This window comes from Suncus etruscus, chromosome 4 (assembly GCF_024139225.1).
Source record: "Suncus etruscus isolate mSunEtr1 chromosome 4, mSunEtr1.pri.cur, whole genome shotgun sequence".
Classification (NCBI taxonomy): Eukaryota; Metazoa; Chordata; class Mammalia; order Eulipotyphla; family Soricidae; genus Suncus; species Suncus etruscus.
In genome coordinates, this window is record NC_064851.1 from 7,973,105 (window position 1) to 7,997,901 (window position 24,797).

Below are 24,797 nucleotides of genomic sequence, written 5' to 3' on the forward strand. Positions count from 1 at the left end.
CCCTGTCAGGTGTTGTCAGGTGTGCCCCCCCAGGATATAATGTTGGCAGAGGCAAAGGGTGTGTGTGTGTGTCTGTGTCACTCCTCAGAAACCAGCATTTGTTAAGGAGTTGTGTAAGACAGGGAGGGAGAGAGAGAAGGGGAGAAAGAGGAGGGGGGAGAGAGAGAATGAGGGAGGGAGAGAGGAGAAGGAGGAGAGAGAGAGAGAGAGAGAGAGAGAGAGAGAGAGAGAGAGAGAGAGAGAGGGGAGAGAGAGAGAGAGAGAGAGAGAGAGAGAGAGAGAGAGAGAGAGAGAGAGAGAGAGAGAGAGAGAGAGAGAGAGAGAGAAAGTCCCTCCAGAGTTACTAGGCAGGCCAGCCTCAAGCCTCCACAAACGCTTCCACCAAATTAACTGCCAGTATTCTCAGTATTCTAAAAACAACCATCTGGGATCCTTCAACAGCTCCTTCAACATCCCAACTTACTTTTCTCATGGTGTTGCCAAAAGTTCCCTAGTAGGTGAACCTGCCAACCAAAAGGACAAGAGTCGTTAGCATCCCCACTGCCCTTCAAAACGGTTGCTACATAAAAAAGGCAAAACACTCAGTTGGAATTCTCAGAATTCTGTCAACCCCCATCCAACCACCTCCGAGTTGTGAGTTGGCCTAGCAGGGGTCTCAAGCTCGCGTTTGCGGCCCTGCCCTAGAGGAATCTTTTTTGTTTTGTTTTGTTTTGTTTTAGTTGTTTGGGTCACACACCCCCAATGTTCAAGGCTTACTACTGACTTTGCACTCAACTTGGCCGACTTGGCCTCCTGTGGGCCCCCAGGTAAATTGACTTTGAGACCCCTGGCGGGCCCCTCAGACTTGGCCCAGCTCAAACCAGCACAAATAAACACCATCATAGAATGACATTAAAATGCACACATCGACCCAAAATAAATAAATACATAAAGGGGGGCAGAGCGGTAACACAGCGGTAGGGCGTTTGCCTTGCACGCAGCCGATCCAGGACGGACCTTGGTTCGATCCCCGGCGTCCCATAGGGTCCCCCTGAGCCAGGAGCGATTTCTGAGCGCACAGCCAGGAGTAACCTTTGAGGGTCAGCGGGTGTGACCCCAAAACAAAACAAAACAAAGGTAGAAGTTCACACATATCACATCGCAGGAGTTGCAGAGTTTTGGGGGAGAGCTGGAGCTGGAGCGGGAGTGGTGGTGGAGGTGGGCAGCAGCGGTCAGCTCACAGTCCAGGTATGGTTTGAAATCAGCAATCGAGTTTGAAGAACTCGAGGCTGGAGGGGGTCCCCGAACCCCCCCAATTCCTCTGCAGCAAGTGCTCTCCTGGCCCCTGATGTCTGTCACCCGCTTCTCCCCTTTCCAAAAGAGGCGACTCACAACCCCAAAACGAATCCGCGGTGGAAACTTAACGGTGGGACAGGGTGGGATGGGGGGCTCCATTGGGGTGCAGCGCCCGACAAGCAGCAGCCCGCGGCCGTTTGGACGGAGGAGGGGGAAAAAAGCGCGGGCTCGAACGTCCGTCTCCCCAGCCGGCTTTGGGGGCAGCGGTCCCCGCCGGGCCCACGTTGGGCCCCGGCCGGCCCGGCGCGTGTGCCCCGGGGTTCGTCGCCCCAGCTCGGGCCGATCGGGCCGCTGCCACCGATCAGGCGGAGGCGGGACGTGGCGTGGACGCCGGGCGGTTACCCTGGGGCCAGGCCTCCGCCCCCGCCGGCCCGGGGGGTTTGCAAGCAAGCAGCCCAGCACGGGACCCCGCATCGCGTCGCATCGCTTCGCATCGCATCGGGCCGGGGCTCCGCGTCCCCTCACCTCGGGCTACGTGGACACCAGGAGCCGGGTCTCCCGAGATGGATGCCAGCCCGCCGGCGTAGGGCTGTGCAGCCTGGCTGGCCCAACCCGCCCCGCAGCCCCGGCCTCCCACCCCGCCACCCACCCCGCCACCCGCGCGCCGCCCCGCCCCGCCCCGCCACCTGCCCGCTCTGCCGCGCGCGCTCGCTCGCTCGCACCTGCAGGTTGGCCGCCTTCCCGCGGGGGCGGGGCCAAGCCGGGCGGGGCGGGGCCGGCGGTTGGCGCTTCGAATCGGAGCGCGCGCCGCGCGACCACGTGGACTCGAACACGCCCCTTCGGGCGAAAGTGGGCGTGGCGTGGGACGGACACGCCCTGACCACGCCCCCTCGCGCCGAGCCCGTTGTGCCCGGGAGCCACCGGGAGGCCTTCGAAGTGGTGGCCCGAAGCCTTACGTGAAGCTCGGATCGCGGGTGTGTGTGTGTGTGTGTGTGTGTGTGTGTGTGTGTTTGTGTCTGTGTGTGTGTGTCTGTGTGTCTGTGTGTGTCTGTGTGTCTGTCTGTGTGTGTGTCTGTGTGTCTGTCTGTGTGTCTGCGTGTCTGTCTGTGTGTGTCTGTGTGTGTCGTCTGTGTGTCTGTGTGTGTGTGTCTGTGTGTGTGTGTCTGTGTGCGTGCGTGCAAGAGGTTGTTTGGCATGTGCCAGAGAGAGCGAGAGCGCTAGTCGCTTTGCCTCTGGATGGAACTGATCAGGATGGATTATTGGGTGGCGGTGCCCATCCTTTGAGTTTCACTGGACTCCCCAAAATGATCTGCAGGGAAGATTCTTCTAACCTTATTAGACAATCACCCTGACTCCTCGGAAAGGTCTTAGAAAATAACGGGGAGCAGGGCCGGAAAGAGCATGAAAGTCTTAGGCGTTTACCTTGCATGCCGAAGGACGGTGGTTCGAATCCTGGCATATCCCATAGGGTCCCCCGAGATTGGCAGACGCGATTTCTGAGCGTAGAGTCAGGAGTAACACCTGAGCACTGCCGGCTATGACCCAAAAATAAATAAATAAATAAATAAATAAATAAATAAATAAATAAATAACTGGGCACAAACCAGACAGAACTGAGTTGATTAGATGGTAGTCCGGCAGGTAGGGCCTTTGCCTGGCATCTTGGCCTACTCAGGTTCTGTTCTGTGTCTGAGCCCCAGCTGGAGTGATTGGTCTCTGAGCCAAGGTGTGATCAAATACAAGTACATTTTTAACATAATAATAATAAAATAATAATAATAATAATAAAAGAAGTGAGTGATCGGGGCCGGAGAGGTAGCATGGAGGAAAGGCGTTTGACTTTCATGCAGAAGGTTATTGGTTCGAATCCCGGAATCCCAAATGGTCCCTGAGCCTGCTAGGAGCAATTTCTGAGCGTGGAGCCAGGAGGAACCCCTGAGTGCTGCTGAGTGTGACCCCCCCAAAAAAAAACAAACAAACAAAAAAAAAGGGGGGCCGGAGAGGTAACATGGAGGTAAGGCGTTTGCCTTTCATGCAGAAGAACGGTGGTTCGAATCCCGGTATCCCATATGGTCCCTGTGCCTGCCAGTGGTGATTTCTGAACGTAGAGCCAGGAGTAACCCCTGAGCACTGCCGGGTGTGACCCAAAAACAACAACAAAAAAAAAAGTAAATAATAGGGGCTGGAGAGAGAGCATGAAGGTAAGGTGTTTGCCTCACATGCAGGAGGACAGTGGTTTGAATCGTGGCATCCCATATGATCTCCCGAGCCTGCCAGGAGCTATTCCTGCATGTAGAGCCAGGAGGAACCCCTGAGTGCTGTCGGTGTGACCCAAAAACAAAAAAAAGGAAATATTTGAATTGAAGGGACAAAGAGGCTGGAGCGATACCATAAAAGGTAGGGCTTTTGCCTTGCAAGCAAAACCTGGTATCCCCATTATCCCACATGGACTTCTGAGCACCTCCAGGAATAACCCCTGAGTGCAGAGTCAGAAGCAACTCCCGAGTATCACCAGGTGTGGCCCATAAATCTAAAAAAATTAAAGTTAGGATTGGAGAAGGGAGGAATCAAGATTCACTTCCTGGGGCCAGGAGAGATAGCACGGCGCGTTTGCCTTGCAAGCAGCCGATCCAGGACCAAAGGTGGTTGGTTCGAATCCCGGTGTCCTATATGGTCCCCGGGCCTGCCAGGAGCTATTTCTGAGCAGACAGCCAGGAGTAACCCCTGAGCACCGCGAGTGTGGCCCAAAAACCAAAAAAAAAAAAAAAAAAAAAAAAAAAAGATTTACTTCCTGAATGGTTGCTTTGCCCTCTCATTAAACAGTGAAAATTGGGCCTTTGCCTTGCATACAGCTCGGGTTCGATTCTCAGCATCCCATTTGTTCCCTTGAGCAATTTCTGAGCACAGAGCAAGGAGTAAACCTTGAGCACCACTGGATGTGCCCCTCTCACCCCCCCAAAAAAAGTGAAAACTAGGAGAGTAGGGAGACAGTGCAGTGTTTATAGGTTTGGGAGACTATGTTGAGTTTTCATCTGGTCAGATGGGTATATGAGAGGAGCTCGGAGCACACACAAGGACTGGAGGTGTGAGTCTAGGACATAACAAGACTACACTAAACCTGGACACCGTTGATGTAACAGTGATGAGCAAGCCTCAGGCTGAGCACTGGAGAACATCAGTATGTAGAATCATGGAGAAGAGACGGAGCCTTCAAAAGGGGAGATTGGCCAGAGAGGCAGAGGAACAGAAAGAAAGAGTTTAAGAAGGATAGCATTTGTGAAAGGGTAAATCCTCAACACCCAGAGAAAAGAGGCTTGATTATATCTCAGGGCAAGTGGACATGAACTTGACAAAATTCTTTTTTTTTTTTGGGGGGGGCGTTTGGGTCACACCCAGCAGCGCTCAGGGGCTACTCCTGGCTCACCGCTCAGAAATCGATCCTGGCAGGCTCGGGGGACCATTTGGGATGCCGGGATTCGAACCACCGTCCTTTGGCATGTAAGGCAAACAAATGCCCTACCACTGTGCTATCTCTCCAGCCCCCGACAAAATTCTTAGTGCAAACAAGTCCTTCAAATGATTTATTGCTGGGAAAGCACAATGGCATGGACCACAAAGGAGCTGGGCTAGAGGCATCTAAATGGTGTTGGTGACAGAAGAGCATTCTTGTGTTTCTGTTGGGAATGAGTCTAGAGAGAGATGAAGATCCTGAAGGAGGGACAAGTGTGGCTTGCAGAAGGAAGGGAAGACCAGCCTGGACACATGTGTGGCAACATGGCTCCAGTCGGCCAAAAAGAGGTGCTTTGTCCCATACACCACGAAAAACAGCCCCAGGAGCTCTGAGCCAGTACCAACTGGTGGCTCTGTTCCGAGTGGTCACCGTTGCTTAGCAACCTGTATTTAACAAGATATTTCAACCGAATTCTTCACCAACTGCCGTTTCAACTTCCATCAACAGTTCCTGTCACTAAGACCCAACTCTGCTCCTTTCCTTCCCCCAAAGTCCACAAGGTACAACTCATAGTAGTTGACATATTAAATCAGACAGCTCCTATTTAATTTTCCCCTTCATTTATTTGTGTTGTTGATGATCTGTGCACTGAGATACCACGAAAAAGACGGATACTGGGGCTCACATACAGTCGGTCTTATTTGAGGGGGGACAGTTTGGTTCACACCTGGAGATGCTTTACAGTTCTTTTTGGCTCTGTGATGGTATTTGGGTCCTATGTGGGATTGTAATTTGAAATGCATTTCAAATTGTAATTTCAATGTAATTCAAATTGTGCTGTCTTAACCTCTGTACTGTGTCTTCGGTCTGATTTTGTCTTTGGGCAAAAGATATTCTGGGGTTACTGGTTCTTTGCCGGGGAGAAAATGGGCACTGGACGGGCCCGGAGAGGTAGCACAGCGGTGTTTGCCTTGAAAGCAGTCGATCCAGAACCTAAGGTGGTTGGTTCGAATCCCGGTGTCCCATATGGTCCCCCGTGCCTGCCAGGAGCTATTTCTGAGCAGACAGCCAGGAGTAACCCCTGAGCACCACCGCGTGTGACCCAAAAAAAAAAAAAAAAAAAAAACAAACAACCCCCCCCAAAAAAAAAGAAAAAAGAAGAAAAAAAATGGGCACTGGAGAGCCCAGAGCGGTGACACAAGCCTAGGGCGTCTGCCTAGCATGCGCTAATCTAGACAGGCCTGGGTTCGATTATCTGGCGTCCTATATGGTCCCCCAAGCCAGGAGTAACCCCTGAGCGTCACTAAGGTGTGGCCCCTCAAAAGAAAGGGAGGGCTCAGTGGACCAGATAGTACTGAGGATCAAATTGGTCTCAGCTCAACACTTGTACTATCTCTTCATCCCTTGTGCTCTGCCCTTTTTGGGGGAGGTAAGGGGTGACCCACACCCTATCGCAGCCAAAGATTTTCCCCATGGGACGGGGGAGTCCTGCACCACCAGCATCACACCACCACCATCACACCACCACCATCACCACCACCATCACACCACCACCACCGCCACTCATTCCTTCATCCTAGTAAACGCTCCCATCCCACATGCCATCAGCCGAACTCTCGGCCCAAACTACAAGTCCCAGCACGCCCCGCGGCTTCCGGGTCTCAGAACGCGCAAGCGCAGAAGCGACGTTTCCCCGTTGCTCTCCGCCGATTGGCTCGCGGCTCCCAGCCGACAGCCAATAAGCGCGCGCCCAGAGCGCGGCGCGACCAACATGGCTCCCTGCACCTGGTGACGGTTGAGGAAGTTGGGGGAAGAAGGAAAGAGACTCATGGAGAAGCCTCGGGGAGCGGAGGTGAGACGGGGGTTCAGGGGGTCCCCGAGGGAGGGAAGCTTCGTTCCGGCTTGGGAGCGCTAGCCTGGAGGGTGCGGGGTGGGGAAACTGAGTCAGGCAGCGCCCGGAGCCGGCTTTCCTCCTAACGGGGGGCTCCCGCATTTCGGGGGGCCCCGGGCCCCGCACCCGGGCCGAAGTGCTCGCTGAGTGCTCCCGAGTCTGCAGCCGTGCTCGGCCTCGGGCCCCTCGCGAGGCGCTTCACGTGCCGGGCCAGCGGGCAGGGAGATGCGGGGTGCCGCAGGCCCGGGGTCCGAGGGCTCCCCGACTTGTCCGGTTTGCGCCTCCCCGGGACCCCTCGTGGCCCAGGAGGCTCGGGCCCTCCTGCAGGCTCCCCCCACGCCCCGGCTCAGCTGGGCCAGTCAACGTTTTCTTGGGTGGGCCAGGCCCGTTTTCCCTTTTATTGCACTTTTTTTTGGGGGGGGGAGGTCACACCCGGCAGTACTTAGGGGTTCTTCCAACCTATGCGCTCAGAAATCGCTCCTGGCAGGCACGGGGGACCCTATGGGATGACGGGATTGGAACCTCTGTCCTTCTGCAGGCAAGGCAAACGCCCTGCCTCCATGCTATCTCTCAGGCTCCTTTGTTTTTGTTTTTGGGGCCACACCCAGCTGTGTTCAGGCCCAGTTTCCACACCTCTGCATTGGGGGGGAGGGGGGATGGGGGTCGATCTGATCCTATGGGATGGGTGGTGGGGATTAAACCTGGGGCTGCCCAGTTCAGCTGCTGGGTAGGCATCTATATCTCTATCTCTATCTCTATCTCTATATCTCTATCTATCTATCTATCTATCTATCTATCTATCTATCTATCTATCTATCTATCTATCTATCTATCAATCATCTATCATCTATCTATCATCTATCTATCATCTATCTATCTATCTATCTATCTATCTATCTATCTATCTATCTATCTATCTATCTATCTATCTATCTATCTATCATCTATCTATCTATTCTTCCTCTCTGGCCCCTTCCCATTGCAGCTGAAGTTGCAAGTAGGAAATGGGGTGTGGAAGGGGGAGTCCAGGAGTCCTCACTCAGAACTTAAGAACTCTTAAGAACTCACTTAATGGCTGTAGAGATAGCATGGAGTTAAGGCGTTTGCCTTGCATGCAGAAGGACGCTGATGGTTTGAATCCCAGCATTCCATAGGGTCCCCCGAGCCTGCCAGGAGCGATTTCTGAGCTTAGAGCCAGGAGGAACCTCTGAGCGATGCTGGGTGTGACCCAACTCTTCCCCCCCCCCCCCAATGAAAGAACTCACTTAAGAACTCTCACTCAGCTACCCCTTCAGTGCTGTGAGACAGAGAGGGCCTTTCCCTTGCTGCTCTTGGTCAAGCTCCTCCATGTAGGGCCTTGTTTTGTAGTGTGAGGAAGTGAGTGAGAGAGAGAGCAAGGAAGTACTGCACCAAGTCCGCTAGCTATAGTGGTCATCTGTAACTGAATTTCGACTAGAGAAAGGATCCAAAAGCCAGGAGAATCGATCTATTGTTTTTTTTTTGGGGGGGGCCACACCTGGTGATGCCCAGGGCATTGAAGCGGGTGGGTGTCCTACCTACTGAACTATATCTCTCCAGATGTGAACCCATGCCTTTTTTTTTTTTTTTTGCTTTTGGCACACCCGGTGAAGCTTAGGGCTTACTCCTGGCTATGCACTCAGAAATTGCTCCAATCTTAGGGGACCATATGGAACGCCAGGGGATTGAACCGAGGTCCATCCGAGGTTAGCAGGTGCAAGGCAAATGCCCTACATCGTGTGTCACTGCTCTGGCCCCTCCCATGCTATTTTTTTTTAACTAGTTGCAATGGTCAACATTTAATGGGCCCAGAGAGATAGCACAGCGGTGTTTGCCTTGCAAGCAGCCGATCCAGGACCTAAGGTGGTTGGTTCGAATCCCGGTGTCCCATATGGTCCCCCGTGCCTGCCAGGAGCTATTTCTGAGCAGACAGCCAGGAGTGACCCCTGAGTAACGCCGGGTGTGGCCCAAAAACCAAAAAAAAAAAAAAAACCAAAAAACACACATTTATTGAGTGCTTACTATATTGTGTGAACCACTGGTCTGAGTTTCTTTGTTTGTTTGTTTTGTTTTGCTTTTGGGCCATACCCAGTGATGCCCATGGGTTACCCCTGGCTATGTGCTGAGGTTGACCTATGGTTAACTGTGTGCCTTTCTCCAGAAAGTCAAGAGCGTTTCCCCGGAACTATCTCTCTGGCCCCTAATTTCTGTTTTGGTTTGGTTTGGGGCCTCACTCAGGGTCCGTGGATATTCCTGGCTCTGTACATAGGTGTTACAACAGGCAGTTCTTGGGAATCCTATGGGGTACTTCAAATTGAACCAGGGTTGGTTTCATGCAAGGCAAGAGCTTCCTCTCCCTTTCCAATTCTCTGGTCCCAAAAGGTCTCCTGTTATATCTAAGTCAGGGTCACATTACTGTGTTCTATTTGAATCCTGCTAAAATATCATGGCTCATAAATCCACAGATGGAGCTTGGTGAATTCCTAATGCATGTTTTCTTTTTTGTGGTTTGTTGTGTTTTTGTTTTGGGGCCACACCCAGCTGTTCTCAGGCCCGATTCCTGGCTCTGCATTCTGGGAGCTCTCCTAGTGAGCTCCTGTAAACGAACATATGGGATGGCAGGGATCAAACTTGGGTCTGCTGCATGTAAGGCAACACTTTACCCTCTACTGTCTCTCTTGACCCCATAGTGTATGTTTTCTGTTGTGTAAACTGTTGTTGATTTATGACTAAGTATAATCCCTTGTGCCTGTAAAAGGGCTTTTTCATTCTGCCGCTGTTCTTTCCATCCCAAAACTTTGACCTAGAGCGGGAAAGGGTGTGATAGCCCTACTGCCTGCTCTTCCTAGACCAGGAGTCTCAAACTCAATTTACCTGGGGGCCACAGGAGGCAAAGTCGGGGTGATCCTTGAGTGCAAAGTCAGTAGTAAGCGTTGAACACTGGGGGGTGGGACCCAAACAACTCAAACAAAACAAGAAAAGATTCCTCTAGGGCAGGGCCCCAAAATGTTGTACGGAGGGCTGCGAGTTGGAGACCCCTGCGCCTAGACCCTAGGCTGACTTGGCTCTTCTGCCTGCTTGTGTCCCCCTCTATCAGGAGGCTCCATCTTCTGAGCCAATGGAGGAGGAGGAGGAAGAAGATGACCTGGAGCTCTTCGGTGGCTATGACAGTTTCCGGAGCTATAACAGCAGCGCTGCCAGCGAGAGCAGCTCCTACCTAGAGGAATCAAGTGAACCGGAAAATGAGGAGAGGGAAGCTGGGGAGCTGCCCACCTCCCCACTGCACCTGCTCAACTCCGGGACGCCCCGCTCCTTGGATGGCAGCGGTTCAGAGCCAGGTACCTTCTGACAGGTGTTCCCTGAAAACAGTGAGGTTCAGGAGGCTGTGGGTGAAGGGGGCAGTAGGCCATGTGCACTGAGGCTTGCAGGGATTAAGGACAGTTGGAGGTAGTTTCTCGGGACTCTGCTCTCTAAGGACTGAGACACAGAAGCACTCATGAAAATTCCAGGGATTAGTTCCTCTGTGGAAGTGATTTCAACTTTTGATTCGGTTTTGTGTTGGAGCCATATCAGGCTATGCTCAGGGCTGCTCAGGTTCTGTGCTCAGGGATTACTCTTGGGAGACTCGGGGAACCATAGAAGGTGACAGATTGAATCTGGGTTGGTGGCATGCAGTGCAACTTTCCTACTAACTATATACTCTCTTGGAGCCCTACTTCATTTTATTCGTTTATTTCCCTTTTATTCATGCCATTGAAGTTTAATCTATTTTTCTTTATAATTTTTATTATAACACCGCAATTTACCTAGTTGTTCATAGCAGAGTCATATCAGGCGTTAAAAGTTCAAACACCAGGGGCCGGAGAGAGCATAGTCGGTAGGGCGTTTGCCTTGTAAGCAGCTGGCTGACCCAGGACGGATGGTGGTTCGAATCCTGGCATCTCAAATGATTCCCCCGAGCCTGCCAGGCGCAATTTCTAAGTGTAGAGTCAAGAGTAACCCCTGAGCACTGCTGGGTATGATACAAAAACAAAAACAAAAAATAGTTCAAACACCAATTTCGGGGCTGGAGGGGTGGTGCTAGAAGTAAGGTGCCTTGCAAGCGCTAGCGTAGGACAGACCGAGGTTCGATCCCCCGGCGTCCCATATGGTCCCCCAAAGCCAGGAGCGATTTCTGAGCGCATAGCCAGGAGTAACCCCTGAGCATCAAATGGGTGTGGCCCCAACCCAAAAACCAAAAAAAAAAAACCCACCAGTTTCATCACCAGTGTCCCTAATTTAGTAGTGTCCTCAATTTCCCACCCACCACCATAGCCTGCCTCCATGCAGGTACAAACAAATTAATTTTATATTGTTACAATATAGAGGCAGATGGGATTATGGAGCCTGTTATTATCAACTGGGGTCCATTTGAAATGATTGTTCTATTCTCCCGCAGTGTTACTAAAGTCTTTGTCTTAAGGATTTGCTGGGCTGTGGTTGGTGCTAGGTGAGCCTTCCATGTTACTGTTTAGGCTCATTGAGCTTGTGGTCTTCTATGAAACTTTCCCATCAGGTTCCCTGTGATCCTACTGGGCTGACATTACTATAAAATATTGAGGTGTTGTGCGGTGGCTCGGTCCAAGATTTATTTAGATCTGAAGCAAATTTGGTGGCTGGGCAGTTCGATGAGGTTAGTCTCGGAGCTGGGCCATTTCTGTCAGAGGATGTAGGATGTGGTTCATGCAGAAAGAGGACTCTGCCCACCCCCAGCCCCCTTTCTGAGAAGGCCCCAGTGAATCAGGCTGGACCTGGCTACATGGGACTTATCAGTGGTCATAAATTTTGGGGGGAGTTTTGGGAGGAACCCGGTTGTTTTTTTGCTAAAAAGGTGGCAGTGGTGGACGGGGGCTGCTGGGCTTTCTGATGGCAGGATGGTTGCCCCTATTTTAATTCTCATTATTTATTTATTGTGTTGGATGAATGCAAGGCAAGTCTCCTATTGCTCTGGCTCCTTTATTTTTTTAAATATCATCTTTATTTAAGCACCTCGATGACAAACATGATTGCATGATTGTAGTTGGGTTTCAGTCATAGAAAGAACGCCCCCCCCCCTTCACCAGTGCAACATTCCTATCACCAGTGTCCACAATCTCCCCTTCCCCCCCACACCTGTATTCAAGATAGGCATTCTACTTCTCTCACTCATTGACATTGTCACCATAGTTGTCATAGTTATTTCTCTGGCTTCTTATTTTTATTTTTTTTTGCTCAGGGTTTACTCCTGGTTCTGTGCCCAAAGATCACTCTGGTGGGCTCGGGGGACATATGTGGTTCCAGGGATCAAACCAGAGTCAGCATTGTGCAAGATAGTTGCTTTAGGCCCTGTACTGTCTCTCTGACACCAAGAAAAACTATTTTTGTTGTTTTATTTAGGGGCCACACCTCCCAATGTTACTCCTGAGGGATCACTCCTGGCAGTTCTGTGGGGTGTCAGAGATAGAGCCCAGGCAGCACATGCAAAGCAAGTGCCCTCCCATTGGACTCTCTCTGACCTCTCCTAGTAAAAAATGTTTGAAGCTCAGCAAGCCTCCAGAAATGGCTTAGCAGGCCGGAACACTGGCTTTTCTTCTATGGGGCCTGGAGTTGTTTCCTGACTCCTGAGCACCTCCTAGGAGTAGCTCCTGATCACTGCTGGATGTGGTCCCCAAATAATCTTTGAACTTGATTGAAATTTTGTGGTGCTGGGATTCATGGTTGTGCCGTCCCATCGAGTGAGTACATCTGTGGTGGCCTGTCTTACTTTACTGGCGAAGTGAAACCTGTGGGAGTGAAACCAAGGGAAGCCCTGGGCTGCTTGTCATGGAACTCCACCAACTTCTGGCACTCACTTCCTGCCTAGGCTTTTTCTTTGCTCTTCTGCTTGTGCAGCCAATGGCTTCCAGGCAGCTTAGTTAGGTTCCATGTGCACAGCCTAGATTCTCCTCTTCTGTCCCTATCCTGGCATTCTGAGTGGGGGACCAGGGCTCACTACTCAGGGACCTGTAACTGGTTTTGAGTCTGGTGACTCGTGCCCAGAGTTCTTTGCTGATGTTTCCGGCAGCCGTGTGTGAGATGTGTGGCATCGTGGGCACCCGGGAAGCCTTCTTCTCCAAGACCAAGCGCTTCTGCAGCGTCTCCTGCTCCAGAAGCTACTCTTCCAACTCCAAGAAAGCCAGCATTTTGGCTCGGTTACAGGTAAGAGCCTGCCGTTGGTTGTTGGGGAGGGCTGCAGGTGCTGAGGGTCGGCCAGGCCCCTCGGGAATGCCCTTCGCATAGAAAGTCTTTGACTTTCTACTCTCACCCTGACCCACTCTGGGGCCAAAGAGATCACACAGGTTTAGCTCTTGCTTTGCATGCAGCCAACCCCCATTTTGTTCCCACCACCACGTATGGCCCCACCAGCACTGCCAGGAGTGATCACTGAGCACAAAGCTAGGAGTAAATCCCAAGCACTAACAGGTTTGGTCTAAAAACCAAAAAGAGAATAGGAAAGTCCTCTCCCTGGCTGGAGAGATAGTACAGTGTTATGGCACCTGCCTGTTTGATCTCCAGCACTGCATATGGTGCCCTGAGTGATTACTGCCATGCAGCCCAAAACCCAAAACATGAGGAAGTCTCATCAGGTGGAGATGCCTGGCTCCGAGGCTTGGCGCTTACTTTGGATGTGGGAGCCTCAGGTTCAGTCCTGGATACCACAGTTGTCCAGCACTGTTGGGAGTGGCACCTCTACCCCCCAAAAAATACACACCAAGGAAGAATCTTCTTGGTGAGGAACTTGCATTTTGCAAGTTTTGCATTTGGTCCCATCAAAATTTGGTCCCTTTAAAAAGTGCATTTTGGGGGGTGGAGCGGTGGCACAGCAGTCAGCCTTGCACGTGGCTGACCTAGGAAGGACAGCAGTTTGATCCCCCCCACTCCGTGTTCCATACGGTTCCCCAAGCCTGGAGCGATTTCTGAGAGCATAGCCAGGAGTAACCCCTGAGCATCACTGGGCGTGGCCCAAAAACCAAAAAAAAAAAAACCCCACAAAACAAAGTGCCTTTTGGTGGGGCTAGAGAGATAGCACAGCGGTAGGGGTAGGGCATTTGCTGTGCACACAGCTGATCCAGGAGGGATCCAGGGTGGTTCGAATCCTGGCATCCCATATGGTCCCCCTGTACTATCAAGAGCAATTTCTGAGTGCAGTCAGGAAGCTGGGTGTGACCCAAAAACAAAACAAAAAAAAAATCCCAATAGGGGCCTGGGAGGTGGCGCTAGAGGTAAAGTGTCTGCCTTGCAAGCCCTAGCCAAGGAAGGACCGAGGTTCGATCCCCTGACGTCCCATATGGTCCCCCAAAGCCAGGGGCGATTTCTGAGCACTTAGCCAGGAGTAACCCCTGAGCATCAAACGGGTGTGGCCCAAAAGCCAAAAAAAAATCCCAATAAATAAATAAATAAAATGAAAAAAGTGCATTTTAATTTATTTTTTGTTTTGGGGCCATACCTGGGAGTGCTCAGGCCTTACTCAGCTCTGAGCTCTGAGCTTGGGGATCACTCCTGGGGAGCTCTGGGGGACCATAAGGGATGCTGAGGAGTAAATTTGCAAGATAAAAGCCCTCCCCGCTGTACTATCATTCTGGCCTCTGAGACTTTTTGGGGCCATTGATTGTGCTCAAGGGCTGCTCTTAGCTCTGTGTTCAGGGCTCACTCTTGGTAGTGCTAGAATAGGCTGTTTGCAAGGAAAGTGCTAGCCCCCCCCCCCCCCCCCCCCCCGTGCCTATTTCTGAGTCCCTGAAACTAGTGACTTTACCTACCCTCAAAGCACTCCCTAGAGTGGGCCCCTGAGTTCCTGAATGCTCTAGGCCTAGAGGAAGGCGGCTCGGGAGGGGTCCGAGGAAGTGAAGCCGTCCAGCTTTGTCATTGAGATGTCCTGAATGCAGGGCTTTGGTCCACCTCTCGCCCCTCCCTGCCCCTCCAGGGAAAGCCGCCCACCAAGAAAGCCAAGGTCCTGCACAAGGCGGCATGGTCGGCCAAGATCGGCGCCTTCCTCCACGCGCAGGGCACCGGCCAGCTGGCGGACGGCACTCCCACGGGCCAGGACGGTATGGCTTCGGGGAGGGGGCGCCCCGAGAGCCCCGTCGAGGCTGGAGAAGGGGAGCCCACGCCCTGGGCTCTGGGCAGCTTTGTTCCTCTTTGCTGGGAGTTGGCCGTGGGGCAGGAGAGGAAAGGGGACACTTGCTCTGCTTTGCACCGGCTGCTCTGCGGGAGCTGCGCCCCGCCCGCATCCGGCTGCACACCTGTGGCCAATGAGGGGCTGGGGGCGGGCTGGGATGCACCCTGGGGCTTTGCCTTTTGGGGAGAACCTCCCCCCCCACCTACCCTTTCCTCCCTGCTCTCTGATGGCGCACACAGGTATGGGGGCGGGGTGGGTTGGCTGCAAGGGTCTGGCCCCTGCAGGATGCCCAGCTGAGAGGGTTGTAGACTCCTGTGCCCACCTTGACTCCCTGTCTTTGCCCCGCAGCGCTGGTCTTGGGGTTCGATTGGGGGAAGTTCTTGAAGGACCACAGTTACAAAGCAGCCCCTGTCAGCTGCTTCAAACATGTGAGTGGGCTGGGGCTGTATGGGGGCGGACCCACCCCTCCCCACCCCCTACCCCACTCCTCGTGGTCATCCTGGGTCCACTTCTTGCGGCTTCGGCTTCAGAGGTCCTTGGCTTTGGGGTTCTGGCCAGCCTGCACCTTCTGCTGCTCCACTGGCTCATGTGAATTCTCGGAGCCATCCCCCTTTGGTGGAAAATGAGGGGAGGGCTTGCTTGGAGAGTCAAAGCAACAAAGCCTCCATCCAGGACACTATCTTAGTGCTGGAGACCCGGTCAGCCACAGCAGGTCTCTCCCTACATCTGGGTCGGGGCTGGTGCTGTAGCGCAGCCATCTGGACTCTGCTTAGTGTCTGGGTCCTGCTGTGCCAGGGGTGGAATGAGCTTCCTGACGGGCCTCCTGGAGCTGGGGACTGCAGAGTGGGGATTGCAGCCCTGCCTGGGGACAGGAGAGGGCGCAGGGTGAGGGAGAAGGACTGGTCCTGGGCCCCGGGGATCAGGCCAAGAACGTGGCTGCAGTTCTTACTAAGGAGTTGAGTCTTCCTGTAGCCTGCTTGGCCCACACTGAGTGTCAGATGCTTCCGGCAAGGGTGCTGGGTATTGAGAAGCGGGCCCCTCGGGGTGACCCATTGATCCTCCCTGGTTCTCCCCACCCCCAGCTCAGGTCTTTGCACCTGTTTAGTTTGGGGTCCACACTCTAATGCTCAGGGCTGACTCCTGGCTCTGTACTCAGAGATCATTCGGCCGGGCTAGAGACCATATGGGGTGCTAGGGGTCAGACTTGGGCCAGGCCCCCCATCCCATTTTACTGGACCCTCTTCAGGCTTGCTCACCGCCCACTACCCCTCAAGCCAGGCTCCCACACATGGCGTATGCCAAGGGGCCCAGGCTGGTTACCTGCCTTTGCCCACAGGTTCCGCTCTACGACCAATGGGAGGACGTGGTGAAGGGCATGAAGGTGGAGGTTCTCAACAGCGACGCGGTGCTGCCGAGCCGCGTGTACTGGATCGCATCGGTTATCCAGGCCGCAGGTGCGCCCATGGGCTTGCCACTTCTTTCCAGTCTGCCTCCCCCCAGGAACCAGGGCTTGGCAAGTCTGGGGACACCTTCCCCTTTCCCCTTGTGTCTTTGACCATGCCCATAGGGGGGAAAATGGCGGGAGGTTGCTGTTTGGTGCTCAGGGATGATGTGTTGGTGGGATTGGTTCTGGGGCGCCAGGTTGTCAAGCACCCTCGGCCGGCCCTCTGGGTATCACTCTACCCCCACCCCCCCAATCTCTGAGCATCACCCCTGCCTCCTTTTGCTTCTGGCACTGCTATGGGACTGTTCCTGACTTGATGTCTGGGTTTAGCTGCACAGTGTCGGCCCCAGACCTCCTGGTGAAAAGCTTGTGCTCCAACCTGCTATGTTTCTCCGGACATGCCCCGTTTTAAATTTTTTCTATTTTATTTACTTACTTTTGGGGGAATTTGGGGTTATACCCAGTGATGCTCATGACTTACCCTGCACTCAGGGATCAGGTAGGGGTTATTCCTGGCAGTTCTCAGAGGACCACTTGGGTTCGTTGCCAGGGATTGAAGCTGGGTTGGCCATATGTAAGGCCTTGCCTACTATTCTATCACTCCAGTCCCAGAGCTCCTCCTTGTAAAGGTGCTTCCCAGTCTGCAGAGAGAACACAAAAGTCAGGGTCCTTGCCTTGCTTGCACACAGCCAACCCAGGGTTTTGTTTGCCTTTATGATTTTTGGTTATGGGGCCACATCTGGGAATTACTCCTGGCAGACCATATGGGATGCTCTGGATCAACCTCGGATGACTGTTTGCAAGGCAAGCACGTTACCACACTGTACTATTCTACTATTGTAAGCTCCTCCCAGCCTCTTTGATCCCCGGCATCATATTTGTGTCCTGAGCACAGAGCCAATGGCAAGTCCCGAGCATTGGTAGGGTATTACTTCCCAAACAAAACAACACACGGGAGAAAACGGGGAAACCAAGGTGACTCCCACAGTGACCCAGTGATAACGTTGCTTCCAGACATGCTTGCTGCGTCTCCGGAAAGGGGCTTCGCTTGTTGGGTTTCAGACTCTCCTCCCAGACCCCTGGCCAAGAGGGTCTTCTGGAATAAGTTGCAGGCATTATTTATGTTTGCTGGTCCCAGCACTCCAGCTATCTCATCTTTTAGGGTACCGTGTGCTGCTCCGATATGAAGGCTTCGAAAATGATGCCAGCCACGACTTCTGGTGTAACCTGGGTACTGTGGATGTGCACCCCATCGGCTGGTGCGCTGTCAACAGCAAGATTCTGGTGCCCCCACGGAGTAAGTTGATTCAAATGTTTGGTTTTTGTTTTTGTCTTTAATGTTTTGTTTTGTTTTGTTTTTGGGCCATACCTGGCAGTGTTTCTGGCTCTGTGCTCAGAAATTGTTCCTGGCAGGCTCGGGGGACCATATGGGAGGCCAGGAACCAAACTGAGGTCTGTCCTAGGTCGGCAGCGTCAAGGCAAATGCTCTATCACTGTACTGTCTGTCTCTTTGGCTCAGATCCAAATGTTTGGGGTTTGGGCTCTTGGGAGAAGGGTAGGTAGGACCCAGCCTGTGGGTGAGGGGCTCGTGGGTGGTGGGAGGGCGGCAGCTAAGCTGGTTCTGTGTGTCCCGCAGCCATCCATGCCAAGTTCACCGACTGGAAGGGCTACCTCCTGAAACGCCTGGTGGGCTCCAGGACGCTGCCTGTGGACTTCCATATCAAGGTCAGCCTGGTTGTCCCGGCCCTGTGTCCCAGCACTTCCTCCCAGGCTCCCGCATCCCATCACTTCACATGGCTTGGTCCGCCCTTTGCTCTTGGACCCCTGCCTTGGCTCATAACTGCTCTTGAGGAACCGTCATTGGGTTGCTGTTTCTGGGGCCACTCCACTGTGGCAGAAAGTTTCGATAGTTCGGTGGATAGCATGTAGGCATTAGGAAGGGGGGAACTTCGTTCCTAGCCAGGGATGGGCCTTGGACTTTGTGATGGTATTTTTTGGGGGGGGATCACATCCAGCGTTGCTCAGGGGTTACTCCTGGCTCTGTACTCAGTAATCACTCCTGGCTGGATCGGGGGACCATATGATGATGTTGGGATTGAACCACTGTCTGTCCTGGATTGGCTGCATGCAAGGCAAACGCCCTACTGCTGTGCTATCTCTCCAGCTACCTTTGTGTTGTTTTTAATTTAGTTTAGTTTAGTTTAGTTTGGGGGCCAAACCTGGTGTTACTCAGGGCTCACTCCTGACAGGTTGGGAGGACCATTTGGGATGCAGAGCATGAATCCTCCCAAACTGTTGCTCCAGCTCCACTTTATGGCAGGGCTGGATAGAGATAGTACAGCCCCAAGACGGGCAGATGCTGGAGACAATTGGAAATCAGCTTCTTACTCTGGACCCCACCACTCAGGTTCCAGAGGAAGGGCCTGTGTTAGGGGTGGGGCTGGGGCCCCTCCAGCAACCTATACTCCCCATCTGCACCTCTGCAGACCCTTTCCTAGGGGACCTTTGTACTGCTGAGGCGCTCCCCCTCCTGGCAATACTCGGAATTACACTGGCCTGTGGCCTGGCATCTGTGTCCTGTCATTGCAGATGGTGGAAAGCATGAAGTACCCCTTCCGCCAGGGCATGCGGCTGGAGGTGGTGGACAAGTCGCAGGTGTCCAGGACCCGCATGGCTGTGGTGGACACGGTGATCGGGGGCCGTCTGCGGCTCCTTTATGAGGACGGTGACAGCGACGATGACTTCTGGTGCCACATGTGGAGCCCCCTGATCCACTCTGTGGGCTGGTCCCGTCGTGTCGGCCATGGCATCCGGCTGTCAGGTCAGCAGCTGCCCAACCCAGGGATGGGGCCATCGTGCCTCATTTGCCCAATGTCCGCACACAGCCCTGGGGTTCTTCCCTTTGGCCCAGATGCGGAAGGTTCAGTCAGGCATTTGCAGGTGGCCCCTGTGTTTCTGGGGGTTTGTGACTGCATTGGTTGCTGCCTTCAGCTTCTCTTTTCTCCCCTTCCCTCTCTCCCCCAAAGAGAGGCGTGGGGACATGGCCCAGCACCCCACCTTCCGGAAGATCTACTGTGACGCTGTCCCCTACCTGTTCAAGAAGGTGAGGCGAGGGGCTGGAATGGTATCACAGTGAGGAGGGTTTCCTTTGCATGCATCTGGCCAGGGTTCGATCCCCAGCATCCCATACGGTTCCCCGAGCCTGCCAGGAGTAATCCCTGAGTGCTCTGGCCAAAATAAAAAAAAAAAGAAATGGTAAGGTGGACTGGGCCTCCCAACCCCCTACACCTCCAGGGCTGACCCACACAGTCTCCAACCTCTGGGCTCCTTCCAGGTTCGAGCCGTTTACACAGAAGGTGGCTGGTTTGAGGAGGGCATGAAGCTAGAGGCCATCGACCCCCTGAATCTGGGCAACATCTGTGTGGCCACCATCTGCAAGGTGAGTTGGGTGGCCTCGGGTCCAGGGGCATGGATGCAGCCCTTTGGTGCTGTTGGGGCCAGAGCCGGGGTGCACAGGTGCTTCCGGAATCCCCAGCCCAGACTCCCAGCCTTCACTCCTGCCCCATCGGGCGCTGTTCTGGCTGAGAGCCGCATTCTGGTTGCTCTGCTTCTGCCTCCCTCTGTTCTGAAGCCCCCCAGCCGTGAGTCCCACCATGAGAATAGGTGGCCACAGCCCGACACTGTCTCTGCTGCTGTGGCTTCTGCTGTCTAGCCAGAACAAGAAGTCACCATCAGAGGCCCCAAACATGCCAGTTACTTGTCCTTGTCCTCAGGCTTCGTCACTGCCTTCCTGCTCCCATTTCTTGCCTCTAGGTGCTCCTGGACGGCTACTTAATGATCTGTGTGGATGGGGCCTCCTCGGACGGCAGCGACTGGTTCTGCTACCACGCCTCATCCCACGCCATTTTCCCTGCCACCTTCTGCCAGAAGAACGACATCGAGCTCACGGTTCCAAAAGGTGAGCGCCACCTGGGGCCCCTAGGGAGGGAGACATGCTGGTGGGCCCCTGTATGCCTGCCTTTGTCCTCACGGCACTGTCCTGCAGGCTTTGACCGTGGCACTTTCAACTGGGACTCCTACTTGGAGAAGACCAAGGCCAAGGCAGCTCCCTCGAGACTCTTCAACATGGTGAGGTTCAGGGACAGGAGCCAGGACCTGGGCTGCATTGGGTGCAGTGTCTCAGGGGGCCCTGGTCTGGGGTGGGCGATATTGAGGCCAAAGGTGTGGCCCATGTGGCGGGTTGATCCACCTCCCTCTCCACCCGCCCAGGACTGCCCGAACCACGGCTTCAAGGTGGGCATGAAGCTGGAAGCCGTGGACCTGATGGAGCCGCGGCTTATCTGCGTGGCCACAGTGAGGCGCGTGGTGCACCGGCTCCTCAGCATTCACTTTGACGGCTGGGACAGCGAGTATGACCAGTGGGTGGATTGCGAGTCGCCCGACATCTACCCCGTGGGCTGGTGCGAGCTCACCGGCTACCAGCTGCAGCCGCCCGTGGCCACCGGTAGGGCCTTCTCGAGTCCTGCCTTCCATCCCTTCTCGGGCATCCCCAGGACCTGTGCCCCTCAGACCCTCCTCACCTCTGCCCTGCTCATCCCTCCAGAGTCGTCTACGCCTCTGAAGGCCAAGGAGGCTACAAAGAAGAGGAAGAAGCAGTTTGGGAAGAAGAGTAAGTGGCCTCGGAGGGGCTCCTGGTGCCTGGGCCTGCTGCCTGCACCCTGGGTCTGCAGGGTCTGGGCAATGCAGAGGTCCCTATACCTGCTGAGGACCACAAGTGGACAGACCCCGCACATTTTCCCCGGCTGCCCTCTTCCTTTTACCCTGGATTAACTGTTTCTGCCGGGGGGGCCTGCAGTATTGGGTGGAGCAGTTCAGACCCCTACGGAGGGTTTCAGCCCTGTCCCTGGGCTAGGCACGCATCCTTCACTAGCCCCAGTACCATGAACTCCTACTTCACTCACAGGGAAGCGGGTCCCCCCTGCCAAGACCCGGCCCCTCAGACAAGCCTCCAAGAAGCGGCTGCTGGATGAGAAGGCTGAGGAGCCCGATGAGAGTAAGTTTGGGGTCCCCCCTCACTCTGATCCCAGCTGAACTGCAGCCCCAGCTGTAGAATAATAGCCCTTTGGATGGGCTTGGATGGTGGTGGCTGGTGATGGAGGGATGAGAGGCCTTTCTCCTCCAGCCCAGGACCACATGTATGCAACCCCCTCTCCCGCCGGCTGGTCAGCAGCTTTCAGGATAAAGGCAGGTAGAAAACTCACAGGCAGCCAGGCTTCTGGAGATAACATCTTTATTCAGCCCTGGCCAACATGTGTGGCCTATTATCTTTTTTTTTTTTTGTTTTTTTTTTTTTTTTTGGGCCACACCCGGTGACGCTCAGGGGTTACTCCTGGCTATGCGCTCAGAAGTCGCTCCTGGCTTGGGGGACCATATGGGACGCCGGGGGATCGAACCGCGGTCCGTCTCCTAGGCTAGCGCAGGCAAGGCAGGCACCTTACCTCGAGCGCCACCGCCCGGCCCCCGGCCTATTATCTTAAGCCTATTTAAGCATGCTCTCCTCATCAGCTTGCCCTGTGTCTTAGCTTCTTTTTTTTTTTTTTTTTTTTTTTTGTTTTTTGGGCCACACCCGGCGGTGCTCAGGGATTACTCCTGGCTGTCTGCTCAGAAATAGCTCCTGGCAGGCACGGGGGACCATATGGGACACCGGGATTCGAACCAACCACCTTTGGTCCTGGATCGGCTGCTTGCAAGGCAAACGCCACTGTGCTATCTCTCCGGGCCCGTGTCTTAGCTTCTTTCAGTCATTCTCTTTCTGCTGCCTCTATCCTCCATCAATCCTCTAATCTCCCCCTGGCCTTCTGGCCAAAACTTTTTGAAACCTCCCCAAAACCCCTCCCAATAATGGCAGGTCTTTCTTGTAGGTAAGGTTGCACAGGAAGAATGGGGGGTGGGGTAACACTAGCCAACACCCTCACTTAGCAGGGAGGGAAGACACCTCTGCCCCATCCTTGGGTACCCACACGCGCTCCTCCCGCCAGTCATCGCTGTTCGTGTGAAGGAGGAACTGCTCGATTCGGCCAGCCCTGACTGTGCCTCGAGCCCCGAGCTGCCTGTCCCCGTGGACAGCATCAAGCAGGAGAAGGACATCTGAACTCAGCTGCTGCAGACAGCTTGAGGACCCTGAGGCAGAGCTGTCTGTCTCCGCCTGCTGGGCCTGCCCCGGTGCTTGTCTCTGCTTCCTTCTGGACAGGCTTGGAGTCCCCAAGTCCTCCACCACCTCCATATCCACGTCTCACTGTTGCCGAGCTGGGCTTGTCCAGAGACAGAGACAAGACAGTGGGATCGGACAGGGACTGTGTATGGACACGCAGGAAGTTCTGGGTCCTAGCACCAGTGTAGTTGTGAGAGCGCAAAACAAACAAACTCTTCTGTCTGGACATGTCCCTGTGTCCAGGCCTGCCCGAGCAAGTCAGCCATGCCATGTCCTCTCTCCCTTTCCGGGCTGGTGCTGGAGACCCCAACATGGTGCTTGAGCGGACTGAGGCTCAGGGGAGCTGCTGCTCAGTGCGGAAGATGCTCCCAGGGCCCGGGAGCCCAGGCCTGTTGCTGTGCAGGCCGTGATGGTGCCTGAGCTTCCATCCCTCTGCACAGAAACGAGGCGGCGGCTGCATGCTCAGCACAGCCTGCACTACTCAGGCCTTCGTGTCTTGAGCTTTTGGGGGATGGCCGTGTTTTGTGCTCAGGACCCTGCTGTTGGGATCATCCCAGAGATGGGACAAGCTGCTTGTAGCAAGGCGATTCCTTACCCAGAGTTGGGGAGAACAGTGAGGCCTCAGCCCCGTGGCCTGTGAGCACCATGTCTCAGTGGCCAGGAAGCTGGGAAAGCTACGGCTCGTGGGAGTGGGGGGTGGACAGGCCTCTGCCAGCACTCCTTCCTGAGCAAAGTGGCAGCTTAGTGCTCAGGCTCCCTGGGGCCCCGCACTGCTTCGACCCTACCGAACCTGCCGCTGTGGGGTGCAGTGCTCAGCTTCCCCTTCCCGTGTCGGGCCCCATATCCTGAGGCCCTCCACACCGAGACTGCCACAGCCTTGTTGACCTGTGTTCAGTCCTTAGAATAAAAGTGTCACTTTCAACTTTTCAGAGCTGGTTCTTGGGGCTCGGCCTTCCCCTGCCCTGAGGTGCTCCTTGCAGCCCTGTCATCCAGGGGACTCCGGCTTAGGTTCCACAGATCAAGCAGTCGAGGCCCAGAGTGGCTCCCATGGGTGCGGGTGCTGCAAGTGCCCCCACCCTGTCCCACAGTCCCTGGGATCTGCGTGGAGCCTTAGCACTGTGGGGCTGGGAGTAGGAGGAGGACGTGCCTAATCCAGCCTAGCCAGGATTGATACTGCATTCCCCGAGCCTGCAGGGACTGATGCCTGAGTGCAGAATTGGGTCAGCCTTGAGCGTTACCTATGTGGCCGGAGACACTTAATCTGGGGGATACCGCTTGGGTCATGCACCTTGTCCCCAGCTGTAGTTCTAGAGGCCTGAGCAGCTCCACATTCTGTGCCCAGGGAAGTGCTACCTGGAATACCAGCCTAGGGCTCGGGTATTGATTCTCATTAAAGAGACCTCTCGTGGCATGGAGACTCCTGCGGTGTGCCAGCCTCGTGACCTAGCAAAGTAGGCCGGAACCTGCCCCATCTCCATCCCTATTGCCTTTGGGAGGGAGACACCACATTTCGCCTGGAGGCTTGGGTCAGTGGGTGGCTGGGTGGAGCACTACTTCAAGCAGAATGGCTTTTCTTTATGGGGGGACATAGACTCTTCAGGTACCCTCCAGTTTCCCTCCAAAACTTTTGGACCCTAAGGTTTTTTTGTTGGTTTGTTTGGCTTTTGGGTCACACTCGGCGGTGCTCGGGTTACTCCAGGCTCTGAGCTCAGAAATCATTCCTGGCAGACCCTATGAGATCCCGGAGATTGAACTCAAGTTGGCTGCTTGCAAATCTCCCGAGTCTTCAGGAGACAGTATGGGATGCCAGGAATTGAACCAGGTTTGTCCTGGGTTGGTCACATGCAAGGCAAACGCCCTACCTCTGTGCTATAGCTCTGGCCCCCTGTGGTTCTTTCTCTACATATGCTTCCCATGGCTCTTGGTAAGGTGAACCCAGCCCAGGGAAAAGGATGAGAACAGATGTGCTGGGAAGGTGGGCATGTGGGGCCCTGAGGGGTCCAGAGCCCCCCTGCACCTCAGTTCACCCTAACCCTGAAGAGAATAAACAGTTGTTTCTGACCACACATCACACCAAGTACCAAGGATGGGAGAAGACAGCCACTGGCCTTGGTCACCCCAGACCTGGCACAGATTCATAGGGAGGAGAGCCCTTGCTCTGTTTTTCTACCAGGCCCAAGCAGAGGCTCCACAGGCAGGGGTCCCCCCACTCCACCCAAATGGCTTTGTGGTGGTGGTTTTTTTTTTTTTTTTTTTGTGGTTTTTGGGTCACACCCGGCAGTGCTCAGGGGTTATTCCTGGCTCCACGCTCAGAAATTGCTCCTGGCAGGCACG

At 54.3% G+C, this 24,797-nt stretch overlaps 1 protein-coding gene across 1 annotated transcript; it reads left to right on the forward strand.

The window, feature by feature from the left end:
- The first annotated feature begins 6,487 nt into the window (after positions 1–6,487).
- L3MBTL2 (L3MBTL histone methyl-lysine binding protein 2) lies at positions 6,488–22,511 on the forward strand. The gene is made up of 17 exons (XM_049771568.1): positions 6,488–6,578; positions 9,733–9,973; positions 12,718–12,851; positions 14,614–14,737; positions 15,157–15,236; positions 16,145–16,262; positions 17,415–17,549; positions 17,889–17,977; positions 18,842–19,073; positions 19,279–19,355; positions 19,587–19,691; positions 20,066–20,210; positions 20,298–20,380; positions 20,522–20,756; positions 20,856–20,921; positions 21,216–21,305; positions 22,291–22,511. The coding sequence occupies exons 1-17, from the start codon at positions 6,555–6,557 to the stop codon at positions 22,401–22,403; spliced, it is 2,091 nt and encodes a 696-aa protein (XP_049627525.1). The 5' UTR covers positions 6,488–6,554; the 3' UTR covers positions 22,404–22,511.
- The last annotated feature ends 2,286 nt before the right edge of the window (positions 22,512–24,797 follow it).

Bases quoted from the DNA above. Each gene is read 5' to 3' on its own strand.
- L3MBTL2 (XM_049771568.1), top strand. From the start codon at position 6,555: ATGGAGAAGCCTCGGGGAGCGGAG. The intron at 6,579-9,732 runs GTGAGACGGGGG...CCCCTCTATCAG, and splicing joins AGAAGCCTCGGGGAGCGGAG to GAGGCTCCATCTTCTGAGCC. The intron at 17,978-18,841 runs GTCAGCCTGGTT...CTGTCATTGCAG, and splicing joins CTGTGGACTTCCATATCAAG to ATGGTGGAAAGCATGAAGTA.